This window comes from Miniopterus schreibersii (assembly GCF_964146895.1).
Source record: "Miniopterus schreibersii genome assembly, chromosome: X".
Taxonomy (NCBI): Eukaryota; Metazoa; Chordata; class Mammalia; order Chiroptera; family Miniopteridae; genus Miniopterus; species Miniopterus schreibersii.
In genome coordinates, this window is record NC_138104.1 from 43,413,014 (window position 1) to 43,428,647 (window position 15,634).

At 33.6% G+C, this 15,634-nt stretch overlaps 1 protein-coding gene across 1 annotated transcript in view; it reads left to right on the forward strand.

Moving 5' to 3' along the window:
• Positions 1-2,520: 2,520 nt before the first annotated feature.
• Positions 2,521-15,634, forward strand: part of POF1B (POF1B actin binding protein) — a 67,150-nt gene continuing 54,036 nt past the window's right edge. The window contains exons 1-2 of the mRNA XM_081125790.1: positions 2,521-2,545; positions 2,683-3,006. Coding sequence (XP_080981916.1) covers positions 2,722-3,006 — 285 coding nt within the window. The 5' untranslated portion in view covers positions 2,521-2,545; positions 2,683-2,721. The remainder of the gene's footprint in view (positions 2,546-2,682; positions 3,007-15,634) is intronic.

The following is a 15,634-nucleotide window of genomic DNA, read 5'->3' on the forward strand; positions in this document are numbered from 1 at the left end:
TCATTGTCATTAATTTTTTCGGTACTGAACACAAAATATCTATATTACTGAGTGAAACAAAGTAAGTGCAAAAATAAATTAAGGATTCTCTGAACAAATTTGGAGCTAAGAATAAGGAATCAACTCTTACTATCCCATTCACCAATATTGGAGGGGTAACATAATCATGAAGTTGGCAGAATGCATACCGTCAATCTGCTGGGTTTTTTAAGTAGAAAACAGAGGAAGTGCCATTATAAAACAGTCAAATATATTTATATGTATTTATTAATAAAATAAGTGAGCATTAGCTTCATCTGTATAAAGAAGAAATAAAACAATTGGAGATGCAGATCATTGAAGGCACACATGAATTCTCAGAGAAGAAGCAAAAACTTTGGTGAAAATGATTAATAAAACTCTCTGAAGTGAGTAAGGTTGTCAACATATGCATCACAGTTAGATGTGGTTTATCTTCCAGTTAGTGCTTAATCTCATTTCTTATAGACTTCATGAGCTTCAAGTTCTCTGTCTCTCTCTCTCTCTCCTTTCTCTCTTTCATACCCAGCAATGGGGAATAGTGATGGATTAGACGAGGATATTAATTTCACACAATTTTTGCCCAACTGCATCTGGGTGGCTGCCTTCAAAATACTATACAGCAAGAAAATATGGAGGGAAGGTATGGTCACCAATTAATGGATGGAGAAATTTTTAATCTTCATTTCAGTCTCTTTATTTACTAGGTCACCTCTTGGTTGCAGATATTAACAGCACAGTGTTTATGTGTTAACGTGTTTGTGTGTGTTTTAAATTCAGATTTCAATAATCAGAGCTAACTAGATGACCCCACTTAATACCCATATCTTGGCCACACATAAAAAACTTATTCAAAATGTTACTGTTAATGATATTAACAATTTATTGATTAATATTTTGCCAGGCTGTTTGGCATGTCACTTGTTTCTAATTAAGTTTTCATTGATTATTGAGGAACAGCAATAAAATAAACAAAGGTTAGATTTGGGATCTCTGCACACAACACACACAAATTTAAATGTAAATATATGGTAAATAATTTTAAAGAGTTTTAAGGTCTATTTTCAGCATTTTGGACACTTCTGCCCATAAAATATCCAACAATTCCTTTTAAAGTCACTTACGAGTTAGCAGTCCAAAACTGTTGTGTGTGTTTTTTCCATTTAGAAGATTTATTAGATGGTCAGATGCAGAACATACTTTTAAAATTTATCTAGCACTATAATATAGATAAGAGCTTAAACTCTAAAATGAGTTGCTCGATGTTCAAAACCCAGACCCACCATTTACTCATTGTTTAACTTTGGAAAGTTTTCAACCTCTCTGTGTACCTCAGTTCCTCATCTATAAACCTTCATAAAGTTGTGAGGATGACAGATAATCCATGTAAAGCTTCTTTCACAGTATCTAGTCATAGTAAGTGACCAGTAGTAAGTTACTATCTTTTGTTCACCCAGCAGATAAAAGTTGGCTAGCCAGCTTAACGATATCTACCTCCTCTCCAAAATGGTGGTGGTAAGCTATATTCAAATGTATATACAGACTAGAAAGATACCCCTTTCTGAAGACACCCTCAGTGGGTACTCTAGTGTTTAGTGGTGCTGAAGTATCTTGTAAGGCAAGATGTAGTGGGTTAAGTAGGCATTATGATTGTAATTTCAAGTAGTAATAAATATAAGTGCTGAGCACATTTAAATCTCATATCAAGACTTGCCAAACCCTTAACAACTAGATATTTAAAAGTAATCAAACTCAGTGTTTCCTAGGGCACAAATAAAATTGAGGTACATTCTACTGTAAAAAAATGCAAAATAATAAATCTAAATGCTAAAATGCAAAGCATTTGTGGAATTGTTAGGTTTTTTTTACCAACCCCCATGTATAAACAGACATACATGTCAAAAATTTAGACAAATCTACTTCAATGTAAGTTATAAAGCCATACTAAGCTTGGAACAAGATAAACAGGTACATAAATTAGAGAGTTTCCAAGAGATCCCATAATAATCTCTCTTAACTGCAGTTATCAGCTGGATTTTACAAAGAATGCAAATTTATCTGTGAATTAGTATGTTCCTAGACTAACACCATATTTTGTTCTGGGACTCAGGAATAATAATAATCAAGCCTTTGTTAAGTTTCAAAAGAACCAGGTCAAAGCCACTTCTATGTCATGTTTGTTACTTTTTGTTCTCTAATAACTTTTGGCATGGGCATCTCTTTGTCTGCCTATTTACAGTTAAAGTGAATTTCCTAGCCCCTGGACTTGGAAGCTCTGGCTTCAGCCCTAAAATTCCACATTTCTGCACTTTCCAGATTCCTTTACTTACTGGGCAGCCTTATAGCTATCTCCATGGCAATGCAGGGCCTCTCCTGGCAGGTAAACCTGTTTGGTGAATCCGCCCATCAGAGGCGTGTCAGTACCATTTCCTGGAGCAATTTCACAGGGTGGCTCCACTTTCCATTCGTTTTCAAATACTTTGCTGCCTCCTCTACAGCTGCCAGACCTGCTCCTGCTGCTGCTCAGGTAACTCTCATTTCCCCCTGGCACCACTATAGACAAGTGGTTGATAAAAGGCTTGTACATGTGCCTGCCTGTCTGCCTTCCTATCCCTTCCTTTCATGATCTCTCTCTCTCCTTTTCTCTCTCTCTTTGTTCCTTAGGGAGAGCATCTGGAGTGTACCTTACTGACCACTGAGAAGATGATGAGTTCAAGCTACTGGAATGAGATGAGCAGCAGCAGCTGTGGGACTCAGCAGCTCCCAGAGGTGCTGCAGTGCCAGCCCCAGCATTACCACTGCTACCATCAGTCAAGTCAAGCCCAGCAGCCTCCAGAAAAAAATGTAGTGTATGAGCGAGTGAGGACCTACAGTGGACCCATGAATAAGGTGGTTCAGGCCTTGGATCCCATCGGCTCACGGGAAGTGCTCTCCCCTCTCAGAACTTCCTCTTCATACCAAAATTTGGTTTGGAGCAACCATTCCCAGGTACCAAAGATAGCTATGTAAGGCTAGTAGAAAGGGGACATTTTGAACCTCATTTCTTGTCTTTCTGTTTCTCAGCCTCGGTTATAAAGGATGTTATCTCTCAATGGAATACAGCTACATATTCAACATACAGTAATCCAAAATTTCATCTCTTGGCTGTTCTTTCACTTACTAGTGCCTGTGGTTGTTTGTTACCAGTTCCAATGATTTGCATAATCTAAGTAGAGTATAAAATAGCTCATAATTTGTTTAATTTGAGTAGAATATCTGATCTGAGGTAGTCTTTTGCTCCTACTACAAAGCAATACTCAACTTGAATACAATAATTTTTATAGAATGCATTTTCACTGATTCACCTCATATCAGAAGTAAACAGATTTTTCTGTATCAAATATGATGGTTTAGGGACAGTGAATGGCGTGTATGGAGTGACAAGCAAATATTTGTGTTCAGCAAATAGTATACTGTTCTAGGATAAAGGACAGCCACAAATCCCTCTTTGAATTACCATATGGTTTCATATTCTGAAAATGACACATGGCTCTTGTATAGCTAAGGTGAATAATTTATGAATATTGGTAAAAGAACATTGAAAAAGTGGATATAAAACTAAGGAAAGCAAGATGTAAGCAATTGTGTATATGAAAGCTAAAAAGAGTAGACTTCTAGGACGCCCTTTAAAATTAAATAAATTTGTTTGTAAAATGATTATTTCAGCATCAGGATCTGTGCTAGTAATCATCCCAACGAATGTAAAGGAACATTACAAGACTATATAAAATTAACAACTCTACCTTTTCATTCTTTGACTTGCTTTACATTAAATTTTCATGTCTTTAAACTTTCTGGAAATTTCTGTCCAAACTGAAATTGTGTTTTCAAGATACAATTTGTACTGTGAAGAGCTCAAAAAGAGAGAAAGAAAAAATAATACAACCATTGCATATTATCCTATGTTGCATTATCATACCAATCTGGAATAATAGGAATTATTTTCCCCCAAACCTTAAAGTCAGATATAAAGTAACATTTCTCAAGTATATATTAAAACTATTTTTTTAAATAAATTTAAAAAAATATATAGGTAACCCAACAACTACAAAGGCCATAACCTTACTTTTTTTTTTTCCACCTTTAGCTTAATTTGAGGGGAAAATATAAAGAAAAACCCATGATTTACTGTTAGTAATTTCTTAGTTGAGAAAAACTCCACCTATATTGAAGTCAAAGGGAAGAAAAGTATAAAGGTTAAAAATACTAGTTTGTATAATAATGCAAAAGTACATGCCAATAATCTATATTAGATGTTGATAAACAATGAAGTGGATGTCCCCTGTGTTTCTTAGTAGCACCAAAACAATGAGAAGGTCAGAGACAACAGTTACCATTTTCATAAGAATGCTAAAACCACCCTACTTGTCATAATAGTTATTTAAACAATTAACCCCTGTTCTTGTCAACTTGCTAGAAAAAGAAAAATGAATAAATAGACAAAAATTTTAAAGCTGAAATTTGGCAAATCATAAATATTGACTAAGGAACAATTTTTAGGATCACATTTTGTTGTATGCTCCTTAGTTCAACTTACTTTTTTAATAATCCCGGAACCAAGTTGGCTGAGCTTTTTACAAGACTTTCCTTATTTCTACCTGATATTTGTTTAAGTGATCCTTACAAGACTGTCTTCATCTGGAAATGTTGTTCTCCATAGAGAGCTCTATAAAGAACCTTAGGGACCAAAAATATGGTCACAGAAACTAGGATAAGAGATTGGAATGGATGGTGTTGTAAAGTCTGAAATTATTTGTAATTGAAAAGAAAGAAAAATAAGGCCTGGGTGAAAATGATTGAGGTGAGATTCTAGACATGTGGTAAGGTAAAACAATAAGTAACTTCATTCCCTTAGTGAAACAAGAAGAGAGAAAATTTGACCATAACATTTCAAATTGAGTTAGATATCAAAGGGCATTCACAAATCCACTAAAAGATAATTTGTCAAAAAAAGTTTTAGATAGCTACCACAAAGAACATGACTAAGAAACTTTTCTATTTTATTTTTCTTTCTCCCTGTTTATTGGCAGGATGGCATTGTATAAAGTAGAACCTTGATTTGATCTGAAATTACCTTCATGCTAACAAAACGGTTAAGATGTGGCTGAGCAAGATGTGGTGAAGCCTTTGTTATGCACCATGCTAAGCACAAACAAGCAGTATATATTATTCAAAATTCTTTTGTTTGTCTTATGTTTTAAAAAAGTCTCTCCTTAATATGCTAAGTTTCAGAGACATTTTGAGTTGGTATGGGGCAATAATTCAGATGCCAGAATTTGTGACCATGTCACCTAGGAAAATGGTTGGTCATTATAAATTCAATTAAACTTTTACTTTAATTGTTTTTAGTATTTTGGTGTTTGGATGACATTCAAAGAGTTCATAGATTTTTAAAAGTATATAATTGCCAGTAGTAAAATATGTTCATTTTGAGAAACTGAAATTGATGTTACTCTGCTTTGCTTCCTGAATCTTAATTTTAGCTTATGTGTTTAATTTTAGATTTAACCAAATGCTTTTTGCAGCCTTCAGTATTTTCTATACCCAGCTTTTTAGTATATGTTTTTCCTCGATTGCCTTTTTGTGCACTAAAATGATGTTTTTAGATTTAAACATATTTTCAATTTCTCCAGATATAATGTTGCTTTCTTTCTTGTCTATAATTGATCAGATATATTTTATGATTCTCTTGGATATTATTTTGTCTTATTGATAGAGTATTCCTCAGAGTACCTTTACTATAGAAACCAGTTGCTGGTGAAATATTCTAAATTGATGGTATAATTAAAATTACCTGGTTTATTCATATGAACAGGTAAAATCGAACACAGGTGTAATCAAGGTCATGGGTGCATTTTAGAATGTGGTACTGTGAATAAAGTATTTCTAGAAATTATATAAAACAAAAGAAATCAAAAAAACTTTATGGCTCAACCTTTTTAAAAGCTTAAATATTAACCTACCCTCACAACCCAAAATTACATACTGTCTTAAAGGAACAGCATTGATGTTAATTATTCACTGGACATGTAATTTTCCATTCCATTAATTTAGCTTTTCATGAAATTCAAGGTATTTTTCTTGCATTCAGAGGAACTATGTGGTGTGAGAAATAGATGAAAATAATTTTTTAATACCAGTTATTCATTGAACAGATATTTATTAAGTACCTATTATGTAGTAAGTACTGTGATTATCTGGATAAATACCATTTGTTTATCTAAGGAGAGGCCACATTGAGGACAGATATACAGGACCTAGTCTGTAGGTATCTCATATGTCTATATTTCATTTTTAAATATTATTTTGTGCTTTGGCCATTGATTATTTTATTGAATACACCGAGTTTAATGAAAGAAGGAACCTCTTAATGTATGTGTTATATGGGTTACCATTCTTTTGAATTTTAAACTTGCAAACGAATTCATCTCTAGAGGGAGGGCCAGGGGAGAATGGGTGTTTATAATTGGCCTCTGCTTTCAGTAATTATTCAGCTGGGCTTATCTTTGTTACATGATTTTTTTCCTTTTTCTTTTGTTACAAAGATTGTGGATAGCTCTTCCTTACTGTGCTGGGATTTCTATCAGAAAATTTTCCTGTTCTGTGGGGAAAGATGTGGTGCTTTGATAAATTGTTATTCAAGGGTGTGGTTTGTTCAAAGGTGTGGTCACTAAAGTGAATGATTGTTCAGGGAAGTAGGTTACCTGAAAAAAGAATGAGGTCATAAGATAAAGAAGCACATATTTTCAACTTTGGTCATCCCCTTTGTGTTTACAATTAAATGAAGCTATAGGAATTGTGAGTGCAACTAATTGTTAGGTAAAATTCTCCATGCCAGTTGTCTTTGCCTTTTGTTTAAGGGAGGTCTGATAAATTTCTGGGGTCATTTTCAGTCAATGGCACTCACACACAAGCTGTTATTGTGTGTGTGTGTGTGTGTGTGTATGTGTGTGTGTGTGTGTGTGTGTGTGTGTGTGTGTGTGTGTGAGTGTGTGGCAAGGTAGGGAGCTTAGGGCAAGGGGAAGGGAGGTGAACTTGTCCTTTAAGTGTCTTGATCTAAATTTCTTTTCTTGACTATTCATGGTAAAACAACTGGGAGATTTGTCATGCTTTTAAACCCCATTTAAAAGTGAAAACCTTTCTAAACTGGCCTATTTGAGCTAACTTTTTCTTCCTACCAGCAGCTGTTTCAATAGTGACCCTTTTTTGGCTTCCAGTGGAGCATATATACTTCTCATTTTTTAAAGTCAAAAAGCATGCACTGCAAAGAGACTGTATACTTTATTTTCTCTCCTAGTTTCCTATAGGAAAAGAAGAGAAATTACCCTGGAATGAGTCTCTTAAATGAGAATTTCTGTTGGAGGAAAGGGATGAAGGGAAGTAGTTCTATTACTAGTACATTCTAGTAATTTCTATTGCTTTCTTTACATGAGAACAGAACCATAGACTTTAATTAAGGAAGTGTTTGTTTCATCTAGAGAGAGATTATTATAATTTACAAGTTTCTTCCTGTACAAAGTTCAGAATAACATTTCAACAATAACCTAAAGCAGGTGGTTAATCACGTCATTGGCTTTGAAAGGTTCTAACAAAACACCTCCCATACTATTCAGGGAATTTATTCAAATGGAAGTTTGCTTTGGCAAATTTTGCCAGCATAAATGTCAGTTGGTTTTTAAAGATATTCCCTCTTTGAAAACTGTTCAGCCTAGGATGTTACTATTATTACTTTCAGTGATTTTTCAGTCAATTAGGAATGACAGTAGCATCCACAAGGCTCCCATGATTTTTCTTCTTCAAAAATTATATTATTTACTAGTTTACAAGTAAAGTTTTAAAATTTAAATTAGACAACATGAAAAAGTCCCCTGTTCATTTCAACAAACTTCCAAATATTTAGAGAACAAAGTCCTGCACTATGTATGTAATCTTCTCTGTTTATTACCTAATTCTCATTCCCAGCCATTTCAAAGTCTCTCGTGCATCTATTGCACCAAGGTCTTGAACTCTTTGATCAGAGATATCAATAAGAGAATGAAAGCCAATAGGTATTTGCTGAAGAGGTTCATATTTTGCAGAATCTAAAGATCAGCCGCAGAGATCATTGTGTGTAGAAAATGTCCATACAAGTAAATCTATGTGGAATGTGTCTACACATGTGTCTCTGGAGACTTGCAAATAATAAATGTGCAGTGACTGTTTTGGCAGAAGTGAACTATGACACTGTCTAATGTAATGGTTAAGAGTGTGGTCTTAGGTTTTAAACTTCTTGGTTTTAATTCCTGGTTTGAGAGCTTGCTAGCTATATGCCTCAGTTGCCTCATCTGTAATATGGAGCATTAATATCTAACTCATAAGATAGTTGTTAAAGGCAAATGCAATAATGTATGATGGATAAAACAGAGCACGGTGCCCTGACACATAGTAAGTGTTAATGCTGCATTACCTAAAATAAATTACTTGACCTCTCAGGACCTCAGTGTCTTCATTTGTAAAATGAGGACAATAACACATTCCTTCGAGGTTGTAGTGAATATTGAGTAAAATAACAAGTGAAGGTGTCCAGCACAATGACTGGGACACAGTTGGCACTCAATAATTCTTTCCATTGATATTATTAACTTATAAAAATGTTGCCAACAAAAGCCCCTAGCTGCACAGACAAAATAAGTTAATAAACTTAATGACTAGACTATAAAATAAGAGTTCCTTTCACATTGGAAAAACGAGGTAAACACATATGCTTGAAAAGCTTGTTAGGACTCTACTAGCTAAGAAAGACTAATGAGGAAAAGCATTAAAGCATTTTCTAAAATGCATGGTATAGCCCGACCAGGTGTGACTCAGTGGTTGAGCAGTGACCTAGGATCCAGGAGATCACGGTTTGATTCTCCATCAGGGCACATGCTCAGGTTCTGGGCTCAATCCCCAGTCGGGGGAGTGCAGGAGGCAGCCGATCAATGACTCTCTCATCATTGATGTTTCTATCTCTCTCTCTCTCCATCTCCCTTCTTCTCTCTGAAATCAATAAAGATATATTTTTTAAAAAATAAAAAATAAATTGTGTGGTATATTATCAAAAGACTGGAACAGCAGAAATGTATTTATAATATTTACTGGCATAAATATCTTTTAGAATGAATAATTTGGAAGTTCCCATGCTCTTAGAGTCTTAGAACTTGAACCTCAATATTTGATATGGAGTATTTTTGCCTATTTTTTTTTCCTTTTTAAAACGTAGTGACACTGAGCATGAAAGTTTGTTTACAGTCTGCCTCTTACCTAATGTTTCCTATAGAATTGCACTTCCAATAAGGTAGCATGTGGTTATTTACATTTAAATTAATTAACATCAAGTAAATTTAAATACATACTCAGTTCCTCAGTGGCTCTAGCTACATTTTGAGTGCTCAACAGCCACATATGGTTAGTGACTCTGCATTGGACAGTACAGATAAGGAAAACTGAAGAGAAGTCTACTGGACATGGCAGATCTATATATTCAAGCTGCTCATTTAAGTATAGAAATGTCTCTAAGATAATCACATTCAAAGAAATTCCTGGAGGTACAAATGTGTGGTCAAAGTGCTGCCAATTTGCATGATCAGCTGTACTGGACACATAAGAATGAAACATAAAATGAATGCACAAACTCTCAAAGTATAAGTTTAGAGTGACTATTTCAGTAGAAGAATTAACTTAATAAATCTTCAATGAAAAGAACTTGAATAAAAAATTTTTTATGTACATATGCATGTATCTATACTTTTGTCAGTTTGTCTGTGAAATTTTCCCAGAATCTCACTTTTTGACAGAGCAAATGGTTAAGAATAAAAATAAGATTAATAATATCCCTCCTAAAAATACATCTTCTTTTCTTTTGGGCCCATGTTTTGTAGTCTCTCTGGAACTGCCTATCACCCTTAACCTACTGAATTTTTAAACTTTACTAAGTAAAGTTCAAATATCATAACCAGTTTTTGCAGATGAAGTAATCAAGGCAGAGAGATGTTATGTGACTTGCTCAAGTTCATACAACTAGTATGTAGTAGAACTAGAATTTAAATCTAGCAGTTTAGCTTCAGGTCTGTGCTTGTAACCACTATGGTAAACTGTGTATTCCTTGTCTACACATTTGACGGTTATTTATGTTACACAGTCTCCAATATCTGATTCCCACTTATACTTCATGATCATTTTCATATAGGTGCTCCCATTATGAGCCACTTAAAATTTTTTGAGACATAAACCAGGACATAAATAAATTATGTAAATGAACATTTCAATGCTTTTAAAATATTTTGTTATTTACCAAGAAGGCAGATATTTTTTTTGTCCTAGTTCAGAATTTTTATATTTTTTCTCATAAATTTTATTAATTCTTTTGTATAAAAATATATAAGATTCCATCACTGGGTAATAACTTGATTAATTTTTAGTTATTTAAAGCTCATAAATGCTTTGGCAGCACTTTAATAGAAATATTATGAAGAAATAAAATCAACTTGTACCTTATTGTAGAAATTATTATCAACAATAAAATAGCATTAGGTTTGTAATTTAAAATCTTTTAAAAATCTCTGATAATCAAGTTCCAAAGTTAGGTTCAGACTCCTTTCCTTGATGTTAAAGGACCTCTTTAAGATGGTCTTATCTTATTTTTACAGTCTTATCTCACAGTACCCAACCCCTCCCACCTTGTGTTCCAGACACATTATACTACTCTCAATTTCATAAATAAACTGATAGTTTTGCTTCCTTCCCACCCACTCCCATTCCCAGTTCTGGCAACATTCACCCTTCCCTCACATTTCTGCTGGAATTCTACCTTTCCCTCAAAATCCATCTGGAAAGTCATCTACCTCAAAACATCTCCAAACTTGAATCTTCCTACCGTCTCCTCTATGCAGGACTTCACTTCCAAATTTCTTCCAGATGTGGTCTTTTAAAGCAAGTATCACTTTTCATCATTTAACTATTTGTACTGATATCAAGTATTATATTATTTCTGTTGTCCTTCTTTTCCACCACCATGGTTTGTTGAGGGTTGAGATTTTTAAAAAAATTCAAAACACAAACACAAATTGAAATAAATTTTTGGAGAAATAGAATGGAAATTCTCTCTCTCTGCTCACTCCCTTCCTTTTCTCCCTCTTCCCCTTCTCTTAGTGATTATGGCTTGCAAAAATGTCTGAACGTGGCTGTCAGCACTGGCTATAATAAAGATATATGACTAGGATTGTTTGTGGGTTTCACTCTTCTATGCCCTCTTTTTTAACTGAAAATGGATAGTAGGACACAAATTTTCTCTTTAAAAAAGTGAGCAACACATTAAACATTAAGGACCATTTTATAAGTCAATTAGTTTTCTATTCCTGTTTTTATGTCCCATTAAGCATCTGGATTTGACTTTTTTATTTTTTATTTATATTTTTCCTATGGACAAATATTTATGATTACTTATTGTGTCCAGTGCTTTAAAGCATTAGTGATTCTGATTTATCATTATATTATCTTCCTGAGATTTGTTGTGATACTTCCTTTAAGCAAATAAGTTTGAAGGTGCTAATGAACAGTCCCTCTACCTCCCCTGCTATTGAAATTCTGTTTAAGTAAAGTGTTTTTATTTATTGAATCATATTCAGTTATTCTGTAGTTGGTTTAGTTATGTTTCCTAAAATTCCCTCATAAAAACTACTAATACTGTTCAGTACTTACCCATACACCAAAATACATTTAAAACATTCCAAGGAAATACTTTTGCCCTCAAAAATAGTATTTACCAATTTCTCTTCTAACACATACTTCAGCTTGGATGCATAGGTTCCTGCATACAATTATTTTAAAATCTTCACAAGCGTAGTTACATCTAAGAATAGTGCTTTAGAAAAGTTGCTTAAATCTCCTATAAACATCTCATATCACTCTTCTGCCCCAAAACCTTCAAAGACAATATCTATAAATTTCTCACTCTGACTTTCAAAGCCCTCCACTTCTGGTTCCTATGGACTTAATTCCTGGAAATCCCTGTTTGGTGTTATATGTTTCAGCCAAAATGTTGTTCTCTAAATATAGCCTCCAATTTTCCACAGTTATACATTTGCTCATGTTACCCCTGAAATGACTCTATCCCCCAGCTTCACCATCTAGATATGCTGAAATCATACCATTTTTACAAGACCTTCCTCAAGTATAACCTTGTGATGAAATCTGAAATTATCCCATACTGAAGTTATCTCTTAGTCCTCGGAAGTTCCATAGTAAATTCCTTAGAGTTCTTTTATATCTCTTTAAATACCATTACATAGCAAATATTGAACAAATAACTTTGTTGCACATGTAACTAATGGAGTAAAATTAATTCCTCATATTAATAGATGATATGTTTTATTTTTCAAAATTCTTTTACATACATTATTTGCTCACTAGAACTCCAAATATTAAGTACAAAAAAACATTATTGCAGCCACTGTACAAATTGTACAGTGTTTGAATAAAAATATGCTCTGTGTATTATTTGTCTTGGACAAATAAAGGAATCAAGGCTCAAATAGCCCAAAATAACTTTTCCAAGTTACACCAGCTAGTTAACAAATGTCCTGAGTTTAGAAACTAGCTCTTGATATTTCTACTGTATCAGCTATCTTATTTAACCTTACATACTAAAGTATTTTCATTTTAAACAAGTTTATATATTTTTTTGTTTCAAATCATTTGATGATTACCTTTACTGTATATATTTTTTTCCATTCTAATGGTCCATTAGCTGAGGGGAAAGTATAAAAAGTATATTAGAGGAAAAGTTTCTGTTCTAATTTTCAAGTTCTTACCCTGAGATAATCCTGGAATTTAGAGTATATGCTAAGTTTTTAAGGTTTCCCTTCTACTGAGGGGGGAGTAACACCTTTCCAGCTTCTGCTTTCCTTTATTTCTCTTACTGCACTGAGCTATTCAAAAGCTCTCTCAATGAGGTAAGTAACTGGGAAACTTGGGCCATTTCCATTTCATATGATTTGAGAACTCTGGAAAACATAGCTATTTTAACAAACAGAATAAAGATAGTATTGTGACTAGCTCTGATTTAGGGTATACCAAGTTATGGACAATTATCTCTAGTGATGTAATGAAATTATTTTATAAAGCAGACTGATTTTAATCCACTTTGATCTTAAAATTAATAATGTCATAACTAGTCTATACAAGGAGGAAGAACAGGTGGAGGAAAAGGTATGCTACAACTTTCCCAAAGTTGAAAATCATTACTTTAGACAGTGTTGGAAAAGAAAACCTAGATTTTACACTAAGGCTGAGCCCACCTAATTACAAATAAAATTATTTTTCACCATACCTCTACCTAAAGAAAGTTGCCAACAAAACAATATTTATGTATTTAGCAAATCTGAGGCACAGGAATAAATGACTGAATACTATGTTTAATATTTGTCACAAAAAGTAAGACTTTCTTGAAAAATTGAAGGGTTTAAGTGATATGTTTACTAAGTAAAAATTATTTTTTTAATTGAGAGGCTTCAAAGTACATGCTATAAATATATTGTGGGGGTTATAAAAAAATCTATTGAATTTGTAGAAGTTTAAATTATTATTATTTTTAAGTACTCTTTTTATTGAAAATTAACCCACACAAGTTTCGGCATGCAAATCATAATTACATGAATCATAAGCATACAGATGCAAGAATTTTTACACAATGAACATTTGTAGCTTGCACCTAGATTAAGAAACAGATCCTTAGTGGCATCTCAAAAGCTCTCCTTTGTACCCTCTCCCATCACCCCCTCACATGCACACACACACACACACACACACACACACACACACACACAAGTTTAAATTATTTAATCAGAGCCATTCTCTCACACAGTCACTTTCCAGTGGATCTCTTGCTTTTAGGCACTCAAAAGTTGCCTTTGACAGTAAATAATAGAACAAATATCTAACTTCCTATTATAAAGACTAGTAAAATTTAACAGTCAAATTATGTTCCACAACTTGAAAAGCAGAAAATATAATGACATATGCTATATATTTGTCAAAGTATAGTGATTAAGAGCATGAGTACTGGAGTCATGGTACTTGAGTTTCAGTTCCAGCACCATAGTATTAACTGTGTGGTCTTCATTTGGTTAGGTAATCAATGTTTGTCTAACTTTATTAATATGTAAAATGAGGATATAGTAGTATCATCCTAATGGGATTGTTTTGAATTTTAAGGTAATCTGTGTAACATTTGTCATAGAAAACTTTTAATAGGTGTTAGTTATCATCATCATCAAAAGAAAACAAGACTGACAAGTTTAAAGGATTTGAAATTGTTTTGTCTCTATGGAAAAATACATTGGGAATGATCTCCTCCTGGAAATAGAAAGGAGAGCTTAAAGTACTCTAGTCTACACTAACCCACACCCACATCCCATTTCCCACAGGAGAAAACTGAAGTTCAGGGAGATGACATGAGTTGTTTGACAGCACACAGCTGGCTGATAGTATAACTAGAAGTAGCACCCAGGGCTCCTGATTCCATGTCTAGGTCCCTTTCCACTATATTGTGTTACTCATCACCACCCCTTCTCCAACTTTTAATTATTTTGTCAAAAGGAATGTGGGGCTGTGGCACAGTGGAAGGGCATAAGAACAAAAGATGTAACTATTCATTGAATTTAATGATTTCAGCATGAAGGATTTAGGTAAGCTACCTACACATCAGTGATCACTGAAAATTAAACACTAATACAGGTTATCAAGAGGGAGGGCTAGACTCATTCCTGAGATGCCTCTAAAACTAAGGCATCCTTTTCATTCACATTTTCTATCAATTCCTATGGAATAAGCTATTATTATTTGTGGATTGACTTGCTGCAATTCATGCCTAAAGCTAGATACGACTGAAGTCCTTTCCATTACCAAGATAACGTTTATTTTGGACATTTACTCAGATTATCTTACTTAATTCTGTAGACTTCCAGGGGGGAAAGGGTTTTATTTCACAGGTCTTTCTGCAATTAATAAACTTGACATTAGATTGCTTTTCTCACTTTATAATCAGCTTGATACTGCTACAAATTTAAGTTCATTCTGGTCAACATAATTTGTCTTAATGTCTTTGATACATATTAAGCTGCCACCTTAATATTTTACCTTTTGTAGCTATCCCATTTTTCCTCTTTTTATGAGGGTGTAAGCCACATTTGCTTAAATCAATTCTGATAACAAAGACTCAAACTAATTAAGTTATAATCTATGGAATTAATGTGCCAATTTCTAAATATAAGAAATTTTTATATTTATTTTAGGATCAGACTAGTCTGTGCAAATGTACCAAATTACCTTTTTTAAATATTTACTATCTTTGCATCTGAATAAAGTAACCCTGCTTACTATGATAAATAAATGTCCTAAGGGTATGAGATAGATAGATGATATAGATATAGAGATAGAGATGATGATAGAGATAGAGATAGACAGAGATAGAGATAGAGATAGAGATAGAGATAGAGATAGAGATAGAGATAGAGATAGAGATAGAGATGATAGAGATAGAGATATAGGTATAAATATA